General features: G+C 47.3%; 1 protein-coding gene across 1 annotated transcript in view; it reads right to left on the reverse strand.

Moving 5' to 3' along the window:
• The window catches only part of MKI67 (marker of proliferation Ki-67), a 26573-nt gene extending 7062 nt beyond the window's left edge, over window positions 1–19511 (reverse strand). Inside the window, 13 exon segments of the mRNA XM_049645894.1 lie at window positions 1–1451; window positions 2431–2589; window positions 5365–5536; window positions 5641–5759; window positions 5847–6165; window positions 7339–7508; window positions 8953–10020; window positions 10497–10542; window positions 13181–13247; window positions 15483–15598; window positions 15714–15792; window positions 18626–18805; window positions 19295–19511. The exon segment at window positions 1–1451 is cut by the window's left edge and continues 11 nt beyond it. Of these exon segments, the coding sequence (XP_049501851.1) occupies window positions 1–1451; window positions 2431–2589; window positions 5365–5536; window positions 5641–5759; window positions 5847–6165; window positions 7339–7508; window positions 8953–10020; window positions 10497–10542; window positions 13181–13247; window positions 15483–15598; window positions 15714–15792; window positions 18626–18717 (3858 nt within the window). The 5' untranslated portion in view covers window positions 18718–18805; window positions 19295–19511.
• Window positions 19512–27764: the final 8253 nt, after the last annotated feature.

A 27764-nucleotide genomic window follows, 5' to 3' on the forward strand; every position in this document is an offset into this window, starting at 1 on the left:
TCCGATGTCTTCATCACCGCCTACTGGCTCTCTGTGTTCGTGTGGGCGTTCCCCTGGCATCTGGGTGGACTTCTGGAGAGCCGAGGCTTCTTCCTCCAGGTCCACTTTCTGCGGAGGGGTCTTGCACAGCCTCCTGCGACTTGCGGGTGTGTTGACTAGCTCTGCTAGGGGAGATTTGCAGGGTGCTTTGGTAGTTGGGGCATCAGCCATTGGTTTATCTGTGTGGTTTGGGGTCTGAAAGAGCTCTCTGAGTCCAGCCAGGTCTTCTAGAGAATGGGCCTTTCTCTTGGGTGTTCTTGGCCGCCTCTTGCTTTTAGTTACTGCAGGATTTGGTTTCTGCCCTGGAGTTTTGTTAAACAAGTTGATGTCTTCATCATCACCTCCAGGTTCTCTGTGTGAGTTTGTGCTTTCCCCTGGCATCTGGGTGGGCTTCCTGAGAGCAGAGGGCTCTTCCTCCAGGCCCACTTTCTGGGGAGGGGTCTCGAGCCGCCTCTTTTGACTCGCTGGCGTGTTGCCTCGTCCTGGTAGCGGAGATTGGCAGGGTGCTTTGGTGGTTTGGTCACCAGTCATTGGTTTATCTGTGTGGCTTGGGGTTTGAAAGAGCTCTCTGAGTCCAGCCAGGTCTTCTAGAGAATGATTCTTTTTCTTGGGTGTTCTTGGCCGCCTCTTGCTTCCAGGTACTTTTTCTGCAGGGCTCAGCTTCTGCTCTGGAGTTCTATTAAACAATCCGCTGTTTTTATCACCACCTGCAGGTTCTCCGTGTGAATGTGTGCTTCCTCCTGGCATCTGGATGGGCTTCCCGAGAGCCAGGGGCCCTTCCTCCAGGTCCACTTTCTGGGGAGGGGTCTCAAGCTGTACGCTCATTGCGGCTGGTGTGCCAGCTAGTTCCAACTTTGAAGATTTCTGGCGCTTTTCTGCGGTTTTATTCTCAGCCTCCTTTGGTTCCAGCGCACGAATGGGCGTGCAGAGACCTTGGATGCCTCCCAGGTCTTCCTTGGGTTCTGTTTTGAGGGGGGTCAGGTCTGCAGCTGGTTCCTGGTTTTGCTCTGAATATCTTCTCGATCTCCTCACTGCGACCACCTCTTCAGAATTTTCCTTTGGTTCAGTATCGTTCTCACTCGCTTCAAAATAGCTCTCCTGTTCCTTCGCTGCTCCCTCCGGTTTCTGTTCTCGTTGCGGGGTCTTCCTCAGAAGTCGTCCCGGAGCATTCTCCACAGCGTCCATCTTGGCTTCTTCGTCCTTGTGCCCTGCTCCTGGCATCTGTATACTTCTGGGCCCCACGGACCTTCGAAGCCTGTTGGCGCTTGACGTGGCCTTCGGAGCCCCCGATCCCGGAGTTTTCTCAATGTTCACATTTACTCTGATACTCTGACGTCTGAGGACAGGGCTCGCGAGGCTTTTATCAGACAGCTCTTGCGGTCCATTCTGAGTCACGGGGAATACATTCTCTCCTACAGGAAATAAAAACACGCGTGAGAAATCTACTCTGTTCAGTATGTTGGGCCAATCTGGTATTTTTTCCTTATGAGATATTGTGTAAAAGCCAATAGTTCAGCCTCCTGTCCACCTGGGCTAAGCATATGAGGCTACTTACATGGCCATAAATCTGTATTGCACGTGAGCCACACGCACCTAAGAATATCGTTACCTGGTGATATACGGTGGGTTCACACTTAGGAGGTGATTAGGATCCACAGAGATCAGATAAAAGAAAAAAAATTCCTTAAGAAGGGGATCCCGAAGGTTACCGCACCGTGTCTCAGTCACCTGAATGCAGACATTCTTTCCTTCAAACATGAGAAGCAAACAGCCATTTCTCCTGGGGAACCACTAATACAATAACATGGCTTATCATCAGGACGTGTGGGGTCCTAACTGCACAGGTAACATCTACTTTTCAGCACAGGATGCACTGTTCATATAGTAAAGCTGTTCCCTTCATGCCAGGCCCTGGGTAACCAGTACTCAGTGCAAGAGCAAGACAGACTCATTTCTCCCATCTTGGGCTCACACTGGGGCACAGGCCTTCTAGAAGATTCGCAGCACTAAATGTACACATTCTCTTTCTTTTGGGTTATTTATAGCAATTTTGAGTTGGAATAATTTATGTAACTACGACGAGAGATCACTCTACTTCTCTGCTGGTCAACCCCTTTAAATAAAGAAAGCAGAAATGTGCACAGGCAGTTTACAATTATTAAAGGAGTACTCTTTTTTTATGCAACTTGCTGAATGCCAATGTTCGTTCAACTGCGAATAGGAAGTTCCCCTAAAAACAACAGAACAGAGAGGCTGGAAATGGTACTTTTTCAGGAGTATCCATCATAGACAAATAATAGTGTATCTCTTGTAAAAAAAAAAAAAAAAAATACCACCTACAATTCCTACTGAAAATATTAAAGTGCTAGGAAAAAACAAAAGTAAACCAACCAAAAGTTTCTGACGTGCATAGCAGGGGTTTTTCTCCCGAATCAGGTACTTGAAACTCTTTTCTGACAACGTCCTCTGAATCTGAGAAAGCGCTGGGACGCAGGCTCATTGTTTGTGGCTTCACTTTCGCTGCTGGAGTCTGGAACATTTCAGTTAACCCTGGTATACGAAAATACGGGAAAAGCGATGAACACATCGCTCATACATGCCAGCAACCATGCCAGTCTGCACAGACCCCAGAGGAAGTGGCAGAGAAGGAACAGTGAATCACTCCCCAGAGTTCATTGGAGACAGTCATGTATTAATGATGAACTCATTTTGGGGCGCCTGGGTGGCTGAGTTGATTAAGCGCCTGACTGCCACGCAAGTTGTGATCTCGCGGTTCGTGAGTTCTGAGTTCGAGCCCCGCACTGGGATCTCTACCGTCCACGCAGAACCTGCTTCGGATCCTCTGCCCCCGTTTCTTTCTGCCCCTCCCCTGCTCGCACGCTCTCTCTCGGTCAAACATAAATAAAGATTTTTTTTTAAATAACAAACTCATTTTTGAAGAAGCGCAATGAGAAATTGCGATGGCATCTCGTCTTCTTTGCTTTTCCTCTTGGTGAGAAAATCACATACAGGAAGGGGACATCTCAGTCTTGCAACGTTGCCCCAGTTCTGACCACTAGCCGGGAGACAGAGGCCACCCCAGGCGCCCCCAGCCAGACATCCAGAAACCCGGTGTGCTCATGCTGCCTTGAAAAGCCCTAGCTGAGGCAGACCGGGGCTTATGTCCAAATAAAACCTTCCCAATTAAAAAAAAAAAAAAAGACTGCCCATCGATAGTACTGTCAAATGGCAACATCACCATGTTTTCCTTTTAACGCCAGAAAGTAGTATTAACATCATCTCAGAAGAAAAGCACAATACAGTTCTTTGAAGGGAAGATTGATCTTTCCAGAACACTCACGTTATCCCGCTTTCGTCTTACTCTCATCCTGCCAGCAATGGATCAAAATGCTCTCTCGGTCTGGCATCTGATTGCAAACTGTCTTTGAGAAGACTGTTCCGGAGGCCCTCGAACCAGCCATTTCACTTAAAAGTCTCCTCCTCCTGCCGCTACTCAGGCCCCCCCTTAAAGAGCCAGGATCCAGGCTTCAGTACAGACTGGTGTTTTGTCATGAAACTTACTCACACCAAGGGGTGGAAATTGTTGCACTCTCTAGGAAGGGGTCTGGAAGGGAGGTTGGGAAAATCCACTGTCTGAGTACTGAGCATTTAAATTTCTACTAATTTTATCTTAAAAATATTTTTGAAGATTGGTGTTTTTTTTTAATTTTTTTTATGTTTATTTATTTTTGAAAGACAGAGAGAGACATAGCACAAGCAGGGGTGGGGCGGAGAGAGAGAGGGACACAGAATCCGAAGCCGGCTCCAGGCTCTGAGCTGTCAGCACCAGAGACCGACGTGGGGCTCGAACCCACGAACCACGAGATCGTGACCTGAGCTGAAGTCGGACACTCAACCGACTGAGTCATCCAGGAGCCCCTGAGGATTGGTTTTTAATGCTTTGTAGCATAAGGACATTAGAACCCTCACACATGAACATAATTTACATAATGTACACATATGTACATATGACTGCATATTGGGTGGTACATACTCGAAACTTTTTTCTCTTTGAGTTTGCTATCAAAATGGGCTACAATTGTTCTGCGATTTTACGGGTATGTTTTCTTTTTTAAAGCTAAATGTATTTTTTTTAAGGTTTATATGTTTTTGAGAGACAGAGCACAAGCAGGGGAAGTGCAGAGAGAGGAAGACACAGAATCCGAAGCAGGCTCCAGGCTCTGAGCTGTTAGCACAGAGCCTGAAGTGGGGCTGGAACTCATGAACCGTGAGATCATGACCCGAGCCAAAGTCAGACGCTTAACTGACAGCCCCCAGGTGCCCCAAAAAACTATGTGTAGTGATCCTATTGTGACAGTACTCAGAGGGGACTTTATTTGGGTTATACAGAGGAGTAGAACTATTCCATCTTAAAATACACCAGGAAACAGGGGTGCCTGGGTGGCTCAGTCAGTTGAGCGTCCGATCTCACTTCAGCTCAGGTCATGATCTTGCAGCTCGTGAGTTCAAGCCCCACGTTGGGCTCTGTGCTGACAGCTCGGAACCTGGAGTCTGGTTCAGATTCTGTGTCTCCCTCTCTCTCTACCCCAACCCACTCGCATTCTGTCTCTGTCTCTCTCAAAAATAAATAAACATTCAAACAAAAACATTTAAAAAAATACACCAGGAAAAGAAAAAAAAAAAGACCCCATCTAATGGGAGGTGGAATCAAGTCTCCCCTCCCTCCAAAAGTGTTGAAGGCAGAAAGCACCGGTCAAACCATGGAGCGTGAAATCCCAGCCCTGGGTTCCTGTCTTGGTGCTAATCTAGGACAACCATAAGGAAGTCACATCCCACCATTACTGAGAATGGAAACACTGGTTCAACTGTTCATGCTTAAGGGAAGGCCTCTTCACAGGCTTTCATTTCCAGAAACAGTTAAGCGTCATGGAAAGGAAGGAACTCTTGAAGCAGTAAAATATTGTTCAACTTCGGGGAGGTCGATTAGTATAAACGCAGGGGAGGGGCGATTATAAGAGTGAGCCTGCTCTCTTCACCATGAAGCGGACTCCAGGACTCTACACGGATGCTGTCATCCGAGGCAAAGCTGTGCATTTACCACTCATGCCTGCCTCGTGAGGGACTCATGACCCCCGATACGGTCGAGGTCCGGCTCTCGTCCAACCCAGCAAGTTCTTCCTTGAACCACCAGAACCCCAGGAGCTGACTAGATCGTTGATCCTCCCGTCTGCTCCCCACCATACACATCTACGGCATCCGTCCACATTCTCACGTGTAGGGGGATCAAAGGGCTACGGTTTCTAAGCCTCGAGGTTGTGCTTTTACCTGACAGATCTTCATTGAAGTCCACCTTCTTGTTGATGACAAAGTTGTTGAGCATTCTGTAGGGCCGGGCAGGCACATTTACTTTTTCAAGGTGAGCTTTCCCTATTATTATGGTACAAGGAGAGTTGGCATGGCCTGTACTAAACTCACTGTGAACACCGCTAACAGGCTTCTGGAAAAAAAAAAAAATGTAACAAGACGAAGAAAACGTCAGCACGTACCTCCCCACCCAACGCGACCTTACATCATAGCACGTGGCCAAGGAGCTGTTCATACCTTCGGAGTGTTCGCTTTTCTTGGCCTTTTGCTCAGCTGTCTCTGGGGGCCGTGTTTGACCGCTTTAGCCTGGGTCTGTTTGGCCCCGAGTTTCACTACGTCCGCCCACGACTTTGCCACTGTCAGAAGGAAAACGTGTTGAAAGGTTTCCGAAGCCCCGTAAGTGAGAAAACCGACCGTAAGACATCCGCGAACATGACACTAACCGACTAAATTGGCTTCAGAAGCTCCGCTCCTTCTTTTGGAGTAAATCCTCTGCAAGATGTCATGCTGGCTCCGGTCGATGGAGGTTCTCTTTGAAAGCAAGCCACCGCTCTTCCTGCCTCCCCTCTTCGGAACATCCGTGTGATGAGATTTGCTGCCGCCAGAGACCGAGGACGCCTTGGGTGACCTGCGACGTGGGTCACGGGCACCTGGAGAAGTCCTGGTCGGATCTCGAGCTGGAGATCCCGCGAACTGTGGTTGTGCGGTCACTTCCAAATGGAGTCCGGAAGAATCTTCTTTTCCCGATGGTTGAGGACGGTCCTGACGAGATTTAAATGTTCATAAGATACCTTACCGCCAACACAGAGTCTCTGTAGTGGATGTGAAAACCCTGCCCAGTTAAAGAATTTTAACTGTTTCAATCTGGAAGCACCAAAACGTTTCAAGCGCTGTCTGTCAAGTGGAAGGCAGAGATGGGAGTCTGTGCCCCTCATTTAAGAGAAAAAGGAAGGAGGGGGGTGGGGGGGACAGCAAACCAGTCTTAAGTGAGGAGTGAGCATGCTCCGATCTGAATTGGAAAAAACACCACCTGTGGGCATCTAATCCCCTTTGGTCTACGTGGAAGGAGGGCCGCTCATTTCTGGGAGCCAATAGGAAATGGAAAGGGAGCCACACATACCTTATACTCCTTTTGGGAGGAAAAGAAATGAAAGATTGCCCAGGCCCTCTGAGGGGGGTGAGCTGGGTGGCCATACCTTTTAAAGACCTAAACTCAGGAGGACAACACAGCCTAGGGTAGGTGATTACAAAGTTCTAAATAGCTGATGGTGGAAATCATGGGCGTGTTGCCCGTGTTGCCGTTCAAGGGTTTCCTTTTCACCTTATAATTCTAAAAGAAAACAAACAAACAAACCACCTTACGGTTTGTGTCATGATGTCTCCAGATTCTTTCTAATCGGTAGTTTGTTTGTTTGTTTGTTTTTTAATGGTTATCTATTTATTTTTGAGGGAGAGACACGTCGTGAGCAGGGGAGGGACAGGGAGAGGGAGACACAGAATCCGAAGCAGGCTCCAGGCTCTGAGCTGTCAGCACAGAGTCTGATGTGGGGCTCCAACTCATGAAGCATGAGATCATGACCTGAGCCAAAGTCAGATGCTCAACCCACTGAGCCACCCAGGCGCCCCTCTGATTGGTAGTTTTTACCGAACCCGCCCCCTCCCCCAGCCTGAGTGGTCTTCTGGAAGCAAGGCTGGCAGGAGGCCTCCGCCCGAAGAGGCCTTCACAGGTCTCCGCTGTGCTCAGCCACGTGAGAATCGGGGTTCCAAGCCCAGGGGTCCATTTTCCACCCCTCAGTGAGTGAGCCATCCTTTACAATTTTTTGTCTTTACTACGTTTTTAGAAAGAAAAAGGTCTCCGTTGCCATTGTGCTGGCGTGGGGCGTTTGGAAAGGATGTGTCCTAGGCGGGAGTGAGAATACTGACCGTTGACCCTACCTTGATGATTTTCTTCAGGACAGGTGGAGTGTGGCTTACAAGTGACCTTCTGGGTGTTTCTCCTCTCTTGAGAGGTGTATTAGGAGGTAAGTTTTCATCAAATAACTCCGGCTTCAGACGACCACCAAAGGAGACCCGCCTTCTTTTCAGGGGTGTTCCCTCAGTCTTATCTGAAATAACGAATACAAACGTGGAGAAGGAATGGAAGATGTACGGACACCTAAGACGTGTTTCAAGTTGCCGTTAAAGACAAACCAATGGAAAAGCCCCCTTGAAAACTAACACCACAGCGTCTCATCCTTTTGTAACGCTCACGGAGCTGGAGCTCAGGAAAAGACCCAGGGACAAACCCACAAAGCGTCACGTCCCAACCGGACGGTACAAAGATCTCCTAGGAAAGGTTGAAAATGCCCACGTGGACAGAGCTTGATAAACGGATTGGTGTGGATGGGGCGGCTTTCACTTTGGAGCAGGGGAATGACAGACAGATGCTTCCGCGGTGACCGGATAGGGCTTTTTCCAAAGACACCTATGAACTCAGACCTCGCCCAGGCCTACCTAGTGAGAAGTCGTGAACTTGAAAACTTCTCCAGGTGATTCGAATAGGCAATTCACGAGTCCCAACCCCACCGCACATCCCCATGAACCGGCACTCAACAAGAATCCCTTGTCTGAGTGATGCCCCCTTTCTGAGACTCATAGGGACACAGTGATGGATACGTGCTGGTCTAATTGCAGAGAGGGGCGCACCTCGCATGAGGGACCGTCTGCAAAACAGAGCCCGGACGGTAAGCCTGCTACTTCAGAACACCCACAGAACCACCCCCCCCCCTCCGAAAAGTATGGGAGAAAACCCAGGAGCTACTGAGCCCACTCGGGGGTCACAGCCCTGCCGCTTGCTGGGTGACAGGAGGCCGTCAGTTTCCCGTTTTACAAAAGGGAAGTTAACAGGGATACCTGTCCCGGGGGCCCACCTGCTACCTGCAGAGAGGATCAAAAGTGCCCATGTCTTTAAAACACCTACAACAGCTCCTGATACAGAAACCCGTGGGGATAGTCCAGTGGTTTATAAAACAGCAGCAGCAGCAGCAACAACAACAACAAACAACAACAACAACAACAACAACAACAACAAACTACTATTAGGAGACGCGGAAAACAGAGTATAAGTATCTGAGAGACACCCTCCCTGTATTTAAACATTCCCAAGGGACTTCCCTGGACTTAGTTTATAGGAGCAAACTCACAGGATACGAGTGTTTATAGTTCGGAACTCACAAGTTTCTGGAAAGCCATTATGCTTATTACTAGGCTTATTCTTTCTATCTTCTTGTGGGTGGAATGGGAGAATCCAACACGTTTTTGGACCCCTGTAGGTCCCCGGCTGTGTTGGTCCCTGACAACCCGCCTTCCCTCCGGAGCCCCGGATTAGTCGTGCGCGTCTTCAGGACGAGTCTATGAGAGCAGACGGTGCATCTGGCTTTGTGCACATAGACTCCCTGCCACGGTGAAATCACCACCGATGGAAGGGAGGTCTCATCGGTTCCTATCTAGATACAAGGTATGAGCTTGGGGCGGGAGGGTGGCGATAAATGCACAGTTAAGTAAACTTACTGATGGAGTCCCCAAAGTTGCTTGTATCAACTGAACTACGACCAGGTAACGCAGAGTGCATGCGCCCCACAGCGGCACCTGCTTTCTCAGGCTGGTGGACGGAACTGTTTGGAATCTTCCTTTCAACTTGAACGGGCAACGGAGCTAAAATCGCGTGATTCTGAGTTTCTGGTTCTGGCGTAAGAATGTCCACACTGGTAGGAATACTCCTCCTCCTTTTGGAAAAGAGGTTTTCTGGTGTATCTCCAAAATTATCAGCGTTTTCGACTTTAGCGGGTGTTTGGTTTCTGGTTAAGGACTTCCTAGGAGTAAACGTCTTGTTATCTGTCCTGAAGCCTTCCTTTTGATCCAAATTCACAGACGCACTTCCGCCGGTGACCGTCATGTCTTCATGCTGACGTTTCCGCGAGGTCTGCGGGGAACGTTGTGCCAGGGTCTTGGTTGCTGTCATCTCAGGAGGGACGATGGGACTCCTGGTCTCCTTGGGAGTCTCCACAGCCTCCTCACCTTGTCTCCTGTCCTCGGTCTGGCTAATACCTTGTTCTCCCAAAGCAGGATCTGCCTTCATTTGGGTGCTCCGACCTGACCTAGGTCTGGATTTAAGTGACCCTGGGACTTGTGTCCCGCCTTGTAAACCACCAGAACATTCCTTCTCTGGTGGGCGATGGCTCCACGTTCCGGATTTTTTACTGCTCTGTAGCACATCTCCTTTTTCTGATTTCGCATCAAGCTCTTCCTTCATTGACTCGTAAAGCTTCTTAAAGGGAGATTCATTGTTTGCACCATTCTCCAGACCCCGCGTAGAGGGTAAAGGCTTCAGGTCTCCTTTACAGCTCGCTAACGTTATGCTGAAATCTTCCTTAGAATCCCTGCCTGTAGGATCCGTGGTATTTCTGGAGTTACCTCCAGCAAGTTCCGAGGGACGAACGACATTAGGCGTTCTGCTTGCAACCCGGTCCTCACAGCCACCAGAGACCGTGCCCGCTGCTTGGACATTCTTCAGAGGCTTTCCTGAAACACTGTCTTCAGAGGCTCTTGAACGGGCATCGGAATCTTGAAGCTTCCCGTCTGGGCGATGAGTTATGAAATAAGAAACAGAAAGTTCAATCTTTCCTCAGTGATGAACACCTATAGTATTCAAATTGTCTTCTAGTCTAGCTTTTCACTTAGCCTGCAAATTATTTAATGCCCAAAACGTGTAACAGAAGTATTCTGATGCTGGTGTTATGAGGCAAACAAATAGGTCACGTCAGCCTCCTATAACCCATGTGAGGCATGGAATGCTGTTAATCTACTCAATTAAACCGGTAACTGAACGAGACTGCTTATCCCTGGATGCTCCAGTGAGCACGGTGCCCTCTAAGTCACTTGAGGAAAAAGTGAACTCAGATGTCTGCCTGTGTGCCATGGGAAGTAACACAACCTCCTAACTTTTGTGAAGCTGAATGCAGAACACAGGCATTCTTGCTGTCCCTTCCTCGCCGTAACGCTACGTGGAGAGCTGACCTTGAAGGATCCCAGGAGAAAACCACAAAACTACTAACCAGGGTTGGAAGAGAGGCTAGATCTTGAGACTCGATGCAGAGATTCCTGTGAATTGGCAAAATAAAAAACAGTGATTTAGGTGTCTTTTCAAACATGGGCAGTCATATTTATTAAAATATTCTTGCTAGGGAGGCTCTTCCCTACCAAACTGTCCTTATATGAATTTTAGAGACTTTCACCCAAGACGCTCAGGGGCAAGTGCTCGTAATACAAGCATTTCTTAGCTGATGTTAAAAATATATAATGATAGTATAAGAAACAAACTTGAAGCTCAGAATTGTTTAAACTGGACATCAGTTGAAGCGCCCGGGGGGCTCAGTCGGTGGAGCGTCCGACTTTGGCTCGGGTCATAATCTCCAGGTTTGTGAGTTCGAGGTCCGCGTCGGGCTCTGTGCTGACAGCTCAGAGCCTGGAGCGTGCTTTAGATTCTGAGTCTCCCTCTCTCTCTCTGCCCCTCCCTTGTTCACACTCTCTCTATCTCTAAAAAATAATCATTAAAAAAACATTAACAAGATAAATAAACTGAACCTCAGTTGAGTTTTGGGAAGTTCCTCAAACTTCTCTCTCATCCCCCCACGAGAGAGCCAAAGCTGCAATTAGACATCATCTGCATGCAGCGTCTGTGAACCTACCAAGGGCACGGAATTATTGACTTAGTACTCAGCTTTGTCAGAAATAAGGTACAGGTCCTGCTGGGGCCCCACTGGGCACGTGTGCTTTGGCTGGCAGGTGCACCCGAGAGCCGGGATGGTGAGGCCAAGTGAAACCAGCACACCACAGGCGCTCACCCTCAGAGCACGACAATCGGATCCGGGCTCCTCCCTCCCCCGTCCCCCCAACTGCTGCCCTCACAATCTGTCAGAAAAATTTTTAAGGGGCAAGGAACAACCAAAGAATAACAATTATGCAAGATATAAAAGTTCAGTGTTGCTTCAAAGGAGGAAAGTATCTCATCTGAGTTATTATAGAGGAAAAAAGAAATCACAAAATACATCCAAGGACAAATAATTTAACTTTTTCCTTCAATCTGTTTCAGGTTTCTTGGTATCTAACCCGCTGCTTCTCAAATTTGCCAAGTGAGGGATCAGTTTCTAATTTCCCATCTGAAGTTGGCCAACAGTCTTATGACTAAACAGGAAAAATAAATTAAAACTTAAAAGTTATGTACAAAATACAAGCCCATTTTTGTACCATTATATTCCATAGCACAAAAGTCACTGCCCAACTGCTATCACATGTTCTCAGTATTTAGTTTCAGTACTGGCTTTAGCACAATCCCAACAATGAACAGTTCATAGACCTCTGAGACCTCTTATCAATGTTTTAAAAAGTTTATTTATTTGAGAAAGACAGAGAGAGAGTGGGAGAGGGGCAGAGATAGGAGGAGAGAGACAATCCCAAGCAGGCTCCACGCTGTCAGCGCAGAGCCCGATGGGGGCTCGAATCCACAAGCTGTGAGATCATGACCTGAGCCAAAATCCGAGACCACTTATCAAACCCAAAGTTCAGTGTTTTGGTTGGTTCCCTTACACCTACCAACCAAGTAGGTGGAAAACCTCAAAAGCTAGTTTTCCCCCAAAGCTGATGAGTGGCAAGGTCAACATTAAGGTCACTGCTCTAGGGGGGAAGCAGCACCTCGATCTTCGGTAGAGTGGCTTCCTGCTCATTTTGGGCACGGGTACTGACTTGTAAGCCAGAGAATCGCAACCCGCTCACAGGAGACCAGCTTGGGTAGCTTCATAAAGAAGAGAAGTTCACGGGACACGTCCTACTAAAGCTCCAAGTATTGGAGATACGCCAATACGTCTGTCACATGACACCGTGCAGGACCCCTTTGGTACCCAGAGCTCCGATGTGATGATCTCAGGTACATAAAGATGGAGAAGAGCAGTGACCGGGAGACAACAAGAGCCACTAGATAATGTAATCCCCAGATTTTAATTCCTTGCAATGGGCTGTCCTAACCAAAGGTCTGCAAGATGAGATCGTGAGATGCTAAAGGGGCCTTTTGGGCCAAAATGTTAGACTGACCTAGTCCACTCTTTGTGAATAAAAGAAGTACAGTTTTCAATTATTTCAATTTATGGGGTGTCTCGGGGGCCTCAGTCGATTAAGCCTCCGACTTCGGCTCAGGTCATGATCCCACAGTTCGTGAGTTCGAGCCCCGCGTCGGGCTCTGTGCTGACAGCTCGGAGCCTGGAGCCTGCTTCGGATTCTGTGTCTCCCTCTCTCTCTCTCCTTCTCCCCTGCTCATACTCTCTGTCTCTCAAAAATAAATAAATGTTAAAAAAAAATGAAATTATTTCAATTTATGGGGCTCCTGGGTCTGTCAGTTGGTTGAGTGTCCGACTCTTGATTTGGGTTCAGGTCATAATCTCAGGACCGTGGGATCCCAGCCCCGTGTGGGGCTAACACAGAGCATGGAGGCTGCTTAAGATTCTCCCTCCCTCCCTCTGCCGTCTCCCCTGTTCGCACACTCTCTCTCAATAAAGAAATATAAACAAACAAACAAACTCAAGTTTGTCTAAGTTCATCATGTTTAAGATCTCAGTCACACCTTCCTTACAACTGGCCAGTCATCCTCACTTGTGAGACACCATTCATCGATGTGCACATTAATGATTTCATAGTATCGTGCACAGGAATCAGAACTCAAAGTTGGATGCCACCCCTCGCTCATCACCTGTTTGCATCTTTGTCCTGGGAATTCAGTCGACTTCCTTCCGTCCTCGTGACTTTCATTTTCGTACCTGAAGTGCACAGAAGGACAGACACATATTCAGATTCAAGATCTGTAACTGACGGTAAAACTTCCTTATCTGATTAATGTCCAAGGAGCGAGGAACAGACTTCAGGTTTCATTCAAGATATTACCTTATTCATGGAAATAAACGTAGTTAGGAGAGATCTTAGGTCACCTCAAATTTCTTTTGGAACGCTAACGTCATAGGTTGGGGCCCGGGTTGATTTCTGAACACGGACGAGCCCGTGTGAGTACCTCCTATGTGAAAACTTAGTGCATAGGATGGCCGATCGGATTTCCACTGGTTTGTATCCCTGGAAATCATCTGAGGACTTGGAAGGTCACCCAGGAAGCCCTGCGGCACCTGAGGCCTGAGTCACTTTGTGATGTTATTTACTGCAGGGTCACCACAGAGCCACCCTAGACCTTAGGGCTGCTGTGATCTCCTCAGTTTCCTGCTTACTGTATCTGTACCCGGGCAAAGACTGGCACATTTCTTAATATGTAGAGAGATTTAGCAACATACAAAGTCGCTCTATCAGACCTCAAGCGTCAATTCACAGAACAACCTTTTATGGGCATACTGAACTTGGCCTCCAGGGGGCGGTCTGATCTGAAACAGCTGGGTGTCTGGAATTGCTTCTCATGGTAGTCGAGTTCTTGGTCAAGTGCCTCTTCCTAAGACCTTTTCCCCATTCTTTGTCGGAGGGATTTAATTATCCCAGTTAATCTCAGTCTGAACAGCACCTCATTTTGGGGGAGAATTTCTGGTCTCCACTCCACATCAAATACTTCCAAGCTAGAAGTCTGTTCGATAAATGCGCCCTTTAAACATAGAGGCAAATTCAGAAACAGCACGGGAAAGAAACAGCCAATGGAACAAACAGAAGATTATCTATTTGATACAAACGAAGGCAGGAAGGAAGGCAGCGTTCCATTTGGCAGCGTGGATGAAAACCATGACCCCACCACGTGCTGCTTACAGGAGACACGATGTATATCCCAAGGCACCCACAGAACGAACACAGAAGGATGCACCATGCCAGCAGCAACCAGAAGAGAGGGGTCGTGCTAACATCAGGCAAAATAGATTCTAAGATAAAAATTGTTCACAGAGACCAAGCATATTTTATAATGATAAAAGGATCAACCTATCGAGGAGATAAACCAATTATTAAAAAAAAAAATGTACCCAACAGCTGGTTCCAGGAGACCATCTAAACCCTAAGGATTATGCAAAGCTGAAAGCAACGTACCAGAGAAAAATGATAAAATGCAGTCACTGATAAAAAGCATCAGTGACGGTACAGGATCTCTCAGAAAGATAAATGGCAGGGCTTCACCCACCAGGAGATAATTCTAAATTTAAACACACACATAGGAGAGCCTCAAAACACAGAGCAAAAACAGAAGAGCACAAAAAAACAACAACAACAACAACAACAACAACAAAGAAAAAAAAATCCTCAATGTGTGATTTCAACTAACCTACCTGAATAAGGATCAAGGGGGTGAATTACTATGATTCTACAGCCAGGAATTTGAGTCTAATGGACGCAAGTGGACAGAACATCGCACCCGAGCTGTACAACGCTCTCTAGGGCACCCCTGCCGTCTCTTCACATGGCTGTCCTTCTGAACACCTGCTTCCTCTTCAGTGTCCTAATCTCCTCTTCTTACAAGGACACCAGTCAGATTGAATTAGGACCCACCCTAAGGGCCTCGTTTTAACCTAATCACCTCTTTAAAGACCCTATCTCCGAATACGGTCATATTCTGGGTTGCTGGGGGTTAAGGTTCCAACATATGAATTTTGGAGGGACACAATTCAGCCCGTAACAGATGGAAATCACAAAGGCGCTCGTTTAGTGATAAGCCCATCTGGGCATCTTATCTTGTATCTTTCTCTATGAGCGTCTTTTACTTTCAAATGAAAGAGAAACTGAAAACTGTTTGCGGCTTCACAACACTTGCAGCAAAATAAAACCCCTTGGGGATCTGGTCGCTCCTCTCTGGCCCAGTTAACTGCATTTGGATCCTCGAAGGGGATCACCCAAGTCCCCTGCGTCATCCCTTCTAGACTCTTGTGACTTTAGATGGAGAACCAGTGGTGAGCATGGCAGCCTCAGATGCTCTGACACTCACCAGCATTACAGAAAGATCACAGAAGTCTACAAAGCTAGTTCTGGTGCATCAGAAGGTCCATTTACGTTGAGTCTGATTTGTTTGACTTCTCACCTACCTGAAGGAACGGTCAACAACAGTGATCACATCTCCATGCTTTAGTTGTACAGGTCCATCAATGGTAGATCCATTGACTTGTGTTGGATTCGTGGAACTGAAATTAAACAGCATTGCCTACAAGGTAGAAAAAAAAAGGGGGGGGGGAATAGGTAACTCACAAATGGGTAAGAAGTGAAATGAAAAGTTAAAAAAAAAAAAAAAAAAAAACAGACTTCAAACACCCACTTACCTCCTGCCCATTGATTTCAATTTTGCAATGTTGTTTTGAGACTACAGGGAGCTGGATGCGAATGTCACATTCAATACCCCTTAATTGAAAAATAAATAAATAAATAAGATTTTTAAGCTCCTGCATATTTAAAAAAAAATTACATTAACGTTTCAAAGTAAAACATCATTAGACCATATGTTTGATCCTTAAATGCAACAACAGAAAGGAATAAAAACTTGGGCAAGGTCCCTGAACTGTGCATTTTGCAAACAATTGACAAGTGGTATATAACCAACTATACTAAACCTTTAAAACTTCAAGTACTTAGAAATAATTATAAGGGAAAACAGTAGAATACAAAACTGGAATGCCTTTTACTGAAATACCTGCTTATAAGACCCAAGTAAGAGAGCACAGTCTGGAGAACGGTGACAATTTTTAATACTCTGTGCTTTTTTTCTATAAAAAAAGGTTTATATGTGTTCATTTGTAATGTTACGTATGTTTAGAGGTTTAATCATCACGAGTGCTATATTTTTTGCTAACACCTGTCTGTGCAGCCATGCTTTACAGACAAAAAGCTTACAATTACATCAGCACCTATCTTGCGGTGTTGTTCAAGCAGTACATGAATTATACACGTCTGGCGTTTGCCTGGCACACAGTAAAAGCCACGGACTCAAGAGCTTTTCATGGTTTTAAAACTGCACTGTATTAATGGGCAGATTCAGAAGTCTTATTAAAACTACAAATGCAAACAACAAATACACATTATTAGATTCAACTTGTCTTTCCACACAAGGAACATGAACAGGGAGCACCAGGAGGGAGAATTTCCAAACCCACATAGAAACTAATCAAAATGGTCCTTAGTAAGTTTCCTTGGGTCTGGTGTCCCTGTTACTGAAAGTTTAACAATTATAGGCTCTCTGCTCTGTTCTCAATATAATATTCTGGTGCCAAGAATATCTCTTTCTACCTATGGCATATGACCAAACACTTAGGAATGGGTTTTGGGTTTGTTTTTTTTTTAAAGTGTATTTATTTATTTTGAGAACACGTGAGTGAGGGAGGGCCAGAGAGAGAGAGAGAGAGAGGAAGAGAGAGAATCTCAAGCAGGCCCTGCACTGTCAGAGCAGAGCCGATGCAGGGCTTGAACTCACAAATTGTGAGATCGTGACCTGAGTCAAAATCAAGAGTAGACATTTAACCGACAGGCGCCCATGAATGGGTTTGAAATGTCAAATCTTGCATAAAAAGATACTTAATCCCTTCTGTATAATAACCAGAGTGACTGACATCTGATACCAAAACGTTTATTCTTTTTCCTCCGAAAAGGAGCTAGAGCAACCCACTTTAAACTAAAGAGGAGAATTTGATTTTTAGGTATCTGAATATTCCAGCAAGAGAGAGAGACAGAAAGAGACACACACAGAGAGCCTATCTCGTTAGAATTGAGAATTTGTTTGGCTGGGAACCGCCAGCTAGCATCCCTATGGATTGGTCGTTCTTGACCTCAGCACTGTTGCCATTTGAGGCCAAGTGATTCTTTATAGTAGAGCGTGTCCTGTAATCTGTGCACACTATACCCTGTTCAGCAGCATCCCTGTCCTCTGTTCACTGATGCCAGTGGCATGAACTTCCCACACCGTGACATAGAAAAATGACTCCAGGCCTTGCAAGAGGTCTCCTGCAGGGCAAAATAATCCTAGTCTGAGAACCACTGTGGCTTATGATTCCACATCCAGGCCATGCTTTTATTAGACACAGAGTGCCAACTATATGGATCACCTTTTACTTGCCAGACCTGTACTAGGCACGGAGCACATAATGACGAACTAGACAGTCCCTGTCCTGGGAGAGCTTAGGAGTGGGAGACACAACCAAAGCCTCCTCGCCCTGTGTAGCGTTAGGGAAGACAAGAGCAGTGTTCACCAAAGGCTTCTCTTTAGGTAACATTTAGATGATTATCAAGACGGTGGAAAGGAATCCCTCACACAGGAAGATAAGAGAACATTCCAGTCATAAAGGTCAAACTGGCTAAAAGCACACAGAGGAGCAAAAGTGTAGAATGTCCGTGGTGGGGTAGAACATGGTAGAGGGCTGGTAGGACAGGACGGGGTGTGGGTCCCACTTCACAGGGCTCCACAGGGAGGGTGACCTATCATTGATATAAAAAGTCACACGTCAGGGGCGCCTGGGTGGCTCAGTCAGTTAAGCGGCCGACTTTCGCTCAGGTCATGACCTCGCAGTCGGTGAGTTCGAGCCCTGCGTTGGGCTCAGAGCCTGGAGCCTGTTTCAGATTCTGTGTCTCCCTCTCTCTGACCCTCCCCTGTTCATGCTCTGTCTCTCTCTGTCTCAAAAATAAATAAACGTTTAAAAAAAATTAAAAAAAAAAAAGAGTCACACGGCAGAAAACGGGAGGGTGTCTGTTATACAGGGACCACAGTTATTTACCAACAACAACACAGGACAGCAACAGGAGAGAAAGAAGTTCTCAAATCACTAGCAAGACTTCTCCCAGCTTCATTTCCCCAACAAACCAACTTCGGAGGCTCTCCCTCATTTGCTCAGGAGGGTCCCCCCACAGCCAAGGAACACCAAGTTTGGAGGGGTTTCAGATGAACATCCTGGCCTTCTAAAGAATGCATGAAGTGAATCAGGATTTGAAGATAATCCACATCTTTCTCCATTTAAAGATTTTATCAAATCAATTTTAAAATGTGTTTGATTAAAAAAAAAAAAGGATATAAACATTGTCTTCAAAATCCTAGTTCCTAATAAACAACCATGAGAGGTTGACGACCGGTAGGAAAGTCGCCAGCAAACTGGGGGCAGGAACTACTTCTCGGGTGCTTCCAGTCTGTTAATCTGTGATTAGGATATTAATGTCTTTTAAAGGAAATTGTCCACCCCTATGCAGGGCTCACCTTCCAAACAAGCAGGTGCTGAGGCTCAGTGGAAAGTGGGGGCCGTCCGCCCCGCTCCTTTTGATGGTAACAAGGCGTCCTGTAGGACCCATTTTCTAAACAAGATGTTGAGTGTAATCGGTATAGGAAGGTCAGGCATCAAAAGGTCTGTGGAAGCAAACTTGATGCAGGAACATACCACTGAATAAAACAAAAACAAAACACGCGGAGGAGGTGGGGTGTTACTCTGAAAGCCAAGAGCTAGGAAGTCACTTGTAAGTGACCAAATGCGCTGGCTTATACGATCACCATGCTTCTGCCACCCTGACCCACATCTTACTTGAGCCCTGGGGGAGCCCCAGCCAGGCCCCGGGCTGCACCTTGGAGAGCACCCCCCCCCCCCCCCGCCCCGCCAACACTCAGTGCCCCCAAGGACCCGCGGCTAGAACTCTCGAAGCTCATCAAGGTCAAGGCTCCAGGGAGTTCCCACCAACACCCGCTCGCCGGAGCCCTGGCCGCGCTCCAGGCGCCGGTTCCCGCAGAGCAGAGGAGTCCCCACAGCTCTAGCCCCCAGACGCACCGGCCGTCCCCGAGCCCCGAGGCGCCCCGGCCGCGGCTCACCCGGGACAGTCGCCCGCACCGCCGCGGCCACCGCCACCTGAGTCCCCTGCTCCTCCAGATGCAACTTACGTCCTCACCCGGAAAAGCCAGCGACTCTTCCACCGGCGTCCACAGCCCGCCCCGCGCTCCAGGGACGGACACCGCCCGCGGCCACCTCCGCCGCAGTCCTCACTACCCCCACCCCCCGCCGTCGCCCTCGCCGGCGACCAGGTGGCCCAGCCTAGTTGCGTCCGGGACGCGCCCGGCGTTAGCAGCTCCGCGCGTAAAGCCGCCGCCGCGCTCTCCCGATTCAAATGAAAACAACCATTCGAATTTGGCGCTAAGCGCTGCGATTGGACGCGGCGGTGCGGAGGCAGACCAATGGGCAAGGAGCGAGGGCGGGCGGGGGCGGAGCTAGCGGGGAGGGCGCGGGCTCCGCGGGGCTGGGGAGGGCGGGGTGGCGGGCTTCCCGTGCACCTGGGGCGCTTTCTCAGGGTCCTCACCGGGGACAGAGTAACACCGGGGACAGAGTAACAAGGGTGGAAGTGGGACATGGTCTCACTGCCGCGAAACCCGTCTTCCCTCATTTTCTTTAAGGACAAACACAGTTGTACACAATATGCGACTCATTGCTGGAAGGTTTGGAAATTTTTAAAGTCCCCATAGCTCCCCAATGATAACCGATTATTACAAGCAATCTCTTGTGTCCTTTCCCAGCTATGCAGGTACTAGTCTCTCAAAAACACACTAAAAAAGCATGGTATGCACATTGTTCTGTATTTTGTGTTCTCTGCTTCCTTCATCCCGTGGATATTAATCTTGAGCACACGTTCCCCTTTTACTTTCTTTTTGATGGCTGCAGAGCATTCGATTTTAGAAACCATAATTTCCTTAATCACTACTATTGCTCTCCATTTATACTGAGGTTCCCAGTATTTTCCTCTTAGAAAACAAATTCTCCAATCGTGCCTTACAACAAGAAGGGCTTCTAAAATAACCACAGGATTGCCTCCTAGAACCACCTGCCTGGGGGGGGGGGGGGGGGGGGAGGGCGCTCCTGTGGAACATGAAGTGGGTTCATCATTGCTTTAAAATGAATTGACAAATGAACTTTGAAGCTTCCTGCTCCTGAGGGGTAAGTCAGAGATGGACCGCCTTCAGGAATATGGAATCGCTCCTAGGAAGGAAACGTGCATGTGTAGGACCTCCAACTCCTAATTGTCTGGGACAAGGCTGATGTAGGTAATTTGAATGCATGGATGCTATTAACCTTCTTTAGGGGATTAGTTTCCATTTCCTCCCCCTTTACACTACCACAGAAAGCGCATCTCTGAACCACCCCAGAAAACGCAACTCTGTCACTCTAATTACTGCTTCCTATCAGGGACGGCTCTGTGACCTTGCTGGGGCAGCCTAATTAGAACGGGGAGGTGCTGAACTTCCTGTCAAATCATCTTACACACACTCCGCAGTACACGGAGTCAGCGCTCTAGACAGAGCAGGAGTTACAGGAAGACTTAGGGGGTTGGCAAAGTGCCAGACCCGCAGGACAGTCCCCTTAAACCGTTTGGTGGCCTACTTCAGCGGTGGGGCTTTCGGCTGGGTTTGAAGCTTGGCTCACAACCTAAGATTTCTTTGAAAACGCACATGTCACTCCTGTGAGGAGAATCCCACGCCCCATCTGCAGGGCTGGCATCTGGACCCCCAGCCCCGCTCCAACACCATCAGAGTCTCGAATAGAGCGTAGAGTGGGGACCCCGTTAGAGCAACGGGCACCCCAGATGGGCAGGAAAAGGCTTTGGCCTGAGGGCTTGTCAGGGTATCCCCTGCCAGATGCTCATAGCGCTCACACACACGCGGTCAAATCAATCAGCCAAGAAAGTGTCTCCATGGGACTTCCCTGTCCTTGGACCCCTTCTCCTTGTGCCTCCCCCCTGCCACCTTCACTTGCCTGAAATTTACTTGGGGAGGGGCACCTGGGCGGCTCAGTCTGTTAAACGTCCAACTCTTGATTTCGGCTCAGGCAGTGTGATCTCATGGTCCCTGAGTTCGAGCCCCACACTGGGCTCCGCGCTGATGGTATGGAGCCTGCTTGGGATGTTCTCTCTCTCCCTCTCTCTCTGCCCCTTCAGCTCTCTCTCTCTCTTTTTCAAAATATATAAATCAACTTTAAAGAATTAAATTCTTGAAATCCACTTGGAGGATGGCCCCAGGCATCTAATAAGGGACCATTTGACAATCCTTTTCAGTTCCACATCCATCCACCTGATGAGAGGGTGTATTTCCAATATGGGGCATATGTTTAGAAAGTATTTATCACCTTTGAAATGAGTGTGTTGTTTGGTCATCTGTGTTCCAGTAAATAGTATATTCTGTGATCTCTGACACTTCATCCAGGAGAAAAGTGGGGGGAGGGCGGTACAGGGCAGGGAGGTCCAGGCGCCCCTCCCCGGGCAGGCTGCGCCCCCATAAGTGTGGCCGGTCCTGGCTGAGTCTTACCCTGGCACCCCGGGAACTGCCCTTGCCAGGTGCTCCAAGCCCACAGGCACCCTCAAGGCTGCAGGAAGAGGTCATGGTACCAACCATCACCGGAACTGCTGTCTTCCTTCCCAACTTCCCTTCCCCTCCAGGTCTCTTAATCTCATCCCTCCTCCAGCCAGCTTTCTAGTTTCCAGGGCAGAGGAGGGCCTTGCAGTGGGGGTAGGGACAGCACAGGTGGCCAGGGGTGGGGCTGGGATCCTTCTGAAATGGATCTGGCGTGTTCTTCCCTCTCACAGGTGAGCTACACCACTGAGACCATGGAGACCCCTAGACGTCCAGTGGCCGTCAGTTTCAGCCACGACACCCAAGCACTGACCCAGCCCCAGGCCACTTGCCTGGCTTCAACCACCGGCTCTAAAGCTGGGCTATCTCCCCAGGGCCCCCAAGGCCAGGTGTGCCCAGCCCCCTGAGCAAGACCCCGGCTGCCTCTCACCCAGCTCTTTGGCCCGCATTCCACAGGTGGGTGGGCAGGTGGCCTATGGTGTTGGGCGGTCCCTGACTCCCCAACCTCTTCCCACACTGGGTCACCTGGGCCTTTCTTCCTGGCTTGTCAGGGAGGCCAGTTCCATCTATGCCCCAGCACGTGTGTGGGACCACAGCTCAACGTAGTCCTTAGGCTCCACTAACCCGGAGAAAAGAGGAACCCGAACACTGATCTCTACTCTCTGAGTTTAGAAAAAGAAACTGGGACAAAGTATGATATCGAAAAACATGAAAGAAATTTTGAAAAACTTAAAAAAATGTTTATTTAATTTCGAGAGGCAGAGAGAGTGTGCACATGAGCAGGGAGAAGGGCAGAGAGAGAGAGGGAGAGAGAGAGAATCCCAAGCAGGCTCTGAGCTGTCAGTGAGAGCCCGACACGGGGCTGGATACCAACCACAAGATCATGACCTGAGCCGAAATCAAGAGTTGGATGCTTAGCCAACTGAGCCACCCAGGCACCCCGAAAAACTTCTTTTTTATCAAGAAGCTAATACTATATGCTGTCATGATAGAATATTTGGATAATATACAAATGTAGAAGGAAGAAAAATTTACCCTAAGATAAAGAACAACAAAAAAAGCAATCACGTTTTTTTTTGTCTCTGTAATGTTTATTTTGCATAATAAACATATCTGTGTGTACCCATACCTTTTTTAAAAATTTAAATTCCAGTTAGTTAACATACAGTGTACTATTGGTTTCAGGAATAGAATTTAGTGATTCATCATGTACATACAATACCCAGTGCTCATCACAACAAGTGTCCTTGAACGGGTAAAGAAGATGTGTTATCTATCTATCTAGATACACACAATGGAATATTACTTGGCAATCAAAAAGAATGAAATCTTGCCATTGACAACAGTGTGGATGGAACTAGAGTGTATTATGCTAAGTGAAATATGTCAGAGAAAACAAATGCACGTTCCATTTTATTTCTGATGCTTTCATTTAGCCTTATCGTGTAAACGTTTTCTCATTCATTCTTGGTGAATATCACCCTGATAACCCTATTTCCACTGTGTTTCAACACTTAGGTTTTTTCCTAACATTTAATTATTACAAATAATGCCGTGATGAAGTGATGAAGATCTTGAGCAGAAACCTTGTAATAGATTATGTTCTTAGTTTCTATCCTCCAAAATCTAGTTGCTGGATCAAATAATATTTGCTTCATATCCTCTAACTGCTTGCTTTTCAAAAAGGATTGTAACAATTTATCCACCCAGGTCCGTGCTTGAGAATGCCTGTCTTACCACCAGCTCTTTGCTTTCACATTGTATTATTTTTTTAATTAAAAAAAATTATTTTAGGGGTGCCTGGGGGCTTAGTCGGTTGAGGGTCTGACTTACACTCAGGTCATGATCTCACAGCTGGTGAGTTTGAGCCCCATGTCAGGCTCTGTGCTGACAGCTCGGAGCCTGGAGCCTGCTTCGGATTCTGTGTCTCCCTCTCTCTCAGCCCCTCCCCTGCTCGTACTCTGTCTCTCTCTCTCTCAAAAATAAATAAACGTTAAACTTTTTTTTAAAATATAACAAAACGGGTATCAACTATTATCAGTTGGTTTAATACCTTTAAGTGGCCTTCATTAACCTATTAAAACAAAAAGGTTTTAACAGTTCCACATGCTTTCACAGAATGCCTCCAAATATTATCAAACACAAAAGGCAAAGGGGGAAAGTTATGTATAGCATGCGATGCTTATCTAAGAAATGGGCTTATGGGTATGCATGTTTATTTCCTCTTATTAAAAAGAAACAGTAGCGGGGCACCTGGGTGGCTCAGCCTCCGACTTCGGCTCAGGTCCTGATGGGCTCGAGCCCCGCGTCAGGCTCTGTGCCGACACCTTGGAGCCTGGATCCTGCTTCAGATTCTGTGTCTACCCCTCTCTCTCTGTCTCTCTCAAAAATAAACATTAAAACAATAATAAAAAGAAAAAGAAACAATAGGAAGATAAACCATATAATGGAAAAATGAAGGACAGAGGACAGAGAGAGAAGCTAGATTTCTCCGAACCCAGCATGTTTGATAGATTGGACTTGTGATCGTATTAATATTTACACAAATATAAAACCAATTAAGCCAAAGAAGCAGAAAGCCCTTTAAGTAGATGTTAAGATAAAACTAACCGTATATCAGGCAGCAACACAGTCACACACAAAACAATAATTGGAAGTGATTTGGATAATAATTTAATGGTACAACCCTTGTTAGTCAGTAATTGTATTGGCAGTAACACTGACACCATTATTCCGAGCTTATATATGACAATAGGATAAAGCAAGTAAGTCATTTTGTGCAGATCACTAGGAAGAATGTTTTTTCAGCCTAAAAAAGGGACATAAATATGAAATCCAAGAGTGAAGAGTTCCATGGCTACCCCACCAAGTACTAGGGATCCTCACCCCGAATTTAGTTTGTATCTAGAGACTGATGACTTTATGCCCATCCATCACAGGGTATGACAAGGTTGGCGATCTGGGCTGCCTGGGTGGCTCAGTGCGTTAGGAGCCAGACTCTTGATTTCAGCTCAGGTCAGATCTCAGGGTTCGTGAGATCAAGCCCAGCCTCGGGCTCTGTGCTGACAGTGCGGAGTCTGTTTGAGATCCTCTCTCTCCCTCTGTCTCTCTCTCTGCGTCTCCCCTCCAAAATAAATAAATAAACATTTTTTAAAAGAGGAAAAGATTGATGATCCTCATAATTGAGGTCTCTGTGGGGAGCAGGGCGGCTCTGAGCTTGCTTCAGAGAGTAGGGAGAGGAGCTGGCTAGGTTTTCATTGTGGTCAGGATGGGGCTGGTGGCAGGGGCTGGCTCTTTGAAGGTGGGGGGACTTGGGCTTTCTCACCAGCTCACCCAGAGGTGGGGCGGAGGGGAGCGAGGGGTGGGCTGCAAAGCTGTCAGCAGTCAAACCTCAAACAACGAGTCCAACTCCCTGTTACATTAAGTAAATTTTGAATTGGATATGTCAGTATGAACTCATGCTGAATCATCTATTTTAAAATTTAAGAATAGAGTAGTACTTCCTGATACATTACCTGAAAAGACCTTGAACTTACTCAATGTTACGGGTCTCCTTACCACCTAGATTGTGGCTGCTTGATGCTATTTCCCACTAAAAGGAACCCAGGTTCCCTGTACAAGTGCTAGACTCCATATGAGGGACAGGGACCATGCAGGATGATGCTAGGACATTTCATCACCCGGAAAAGCAAAGATGTGCCTCAAGGACGACTGGGATCATGTCTAAAGGACCCAGGAACCACTGGCAAGGGCCCCACCCCTAGGCCCACAGTGGGGAAACTGATCTTCAGTAAAAAAATAACTACAGTGGATTGAAACACATAAGATGCACTTACATTCCTCAAGTTCACAATGACTCCTTAACAAAAAGAAAGAAAAGAAACTCTCTGGACACCTTCGGACAATGGAAGACCAGCCCATTCCGGCAAAGAAAGGGAGGAAAGTAAGCTCTTGTCTGCCTCTCTTGTGTGAAAAGGTGCCTCACCGCCACCACATGGTTGGATATGGGAAGTCTCTCTTTGTAGATAACAGACAATAAATGCATGGAAAAGAGGAAAATATAGTAGAATATCCCAACTAAACACACCCTTAATGAAAACATAAATCCAGGCAATGATCATCGGGGCTACTTGTCACAAAAAAAGAGACAGCCTCGCCTGCAACCCGGACTTCTGTCTGAATGGTCGGAGAAAATAAACTGGAATGGGATTTGGCCCCCAGAGGCCCCCAGAGGGAGCGCTCAGTGTACAGGAAACAGGTGGGACAGCAGAACCTTTTAAACAGCACCAATGGGATGCAGTAGTGAAATCCAGACTGCAGCAACTCTGCACAACAATGAACATGCGTCTTTAGTGTAATGCAAGGAAATAAAAAAGAGGACGAGGGACCCCACATACTTAAGGAACGGATCGGAAGGTCACGGGCTTCAGCCATGATGGAGTAAACAGGTCTCAGACCTCCCACTGCCAACAGTTGTAAGACCGAACAAACTATGTAAGGCAGCTCTTTGCAGGAACTTGGCCAAGGGGGCTGCACAGACTGTTGTCCCTGAGAGAAGGAAGCCCATGCGTCCCACCCCAGTTCCTGCAGGGCATGTGGGAGAGTAGTGGGAGGTGTGGGCGTGGGGGAGAGGAGTGATCTCACCTTGCGGAGGGAGCAGTGATTGGGGTCTGGGGAGGCTGAGACGGGTGGATTTGTGGGGCACGGGGCTGTCCTGGGCCCTTAGCCAAGGGCTGGATGGCACAGGTGCAGGGAAACTCTGCAGGACCTGGCAGGACACAGCCACTGAAAGAAAACTCTGTCCACCTAGCCGTCTATATCCAGGGAACACATCCTGCTGTTAAAGCAAGGGTGAAGGAGACACTTTCAGATAAATAAAAACTAAGAGAACTAGAACTCATTGCCAACACACCAGGGAAATGCAATTTAAAACCACACCGAGATACCGTTACATGCCCACCGAAACAGCTAAAATTAAAAAGTCCAAACACAGCAAATACTGGCGGGGGGGGGGGGGGGCGGCGGTGTGGGGAAAGCGGAGAGCTCATCACTGCTCGTGGGAACATAGTGGCACAACCATGCACAAAACTCCTGAATGGATCCTTGTAAAGCTGAATACACATCTTTCCCACAATCCGGCAACTCCACAACTCACAATCTGCCGAACAGAAATGAAAGCATATTGCCACAAAAGGACTCGGATAAGCAGCTTGGTTCATTCTATCCAAAACCTGGGAACACTCCAGCATCTATCAACAGGGTATTTCCTCACAGGATACGTTATGGCATAAGCTGTGTTACATTCACACGGTGGAACGTACTACAAAGGGATAAAAAAAGAACGAGGTATTGGATCACGGCACATGGCGACTGAAATGTGTTGACGTCATGAGATCATGACCTGAGACCAAATCAAGGGTCCAACCCTTAACCAACTGAGCCACCCAGACGCCCCCAGAAAGCGTTTGTAAAATCAAATATAATTGATGAGTCTTTTTTGGACCCGGTTTAGAAAAATAAACTGATAACATTTCTATGAGGCGGTTGGAAAAATGGAGGCACAGACTGAATACCTGATGGTCCTAAGGAGCTATTTGTGCTGCGACAATCGTATTATTATTGTGACAGAGGTATTGTGTTAAAGGAGTCCTTGTCTATTAGAGAATCACACTGGAATATTTATGGAGGAAGAGCTAGGATATCTGGGAGTTAGTATAAGCCAGTAGGGGGTCAGAGGGGCCAGTGGAAGTGTCCTGGGGCACAGCTGACCCCAGATGGCCATGGATGTCAAATGTTGGAGCTGGGGGATGGGTACTGGGGATTCATTACGTCACTATCATCACTTTTGTATATGTGTAAGCTTTCCCATGACCAAGGTTTTTTTTCTATTTTATTTTATTTTATTTCATTTTATTTTATTTTATTTATATATAATTTATTGTCAAATTGTTTCCCATACAACACCCAGGGCTCATCCCAACAGCTGCCCTCCTCAATGCCCATCACCCACCTCCCC

Source organism: Panthera uncia, chromosome D2 (genome assembly GCF_023721935.1).
Source record: "Panthera uncia isolate 11264 chromosome D2, Puncia_PCG_1.0, whole genome shotgun sequence".
In the NCBI taxonomy this organism is placed as follows: Eukaryota; Metazoa; Chordata; class Mammalia; order Carnivora; family Felidae; genus Panthera; species Panthera uncia.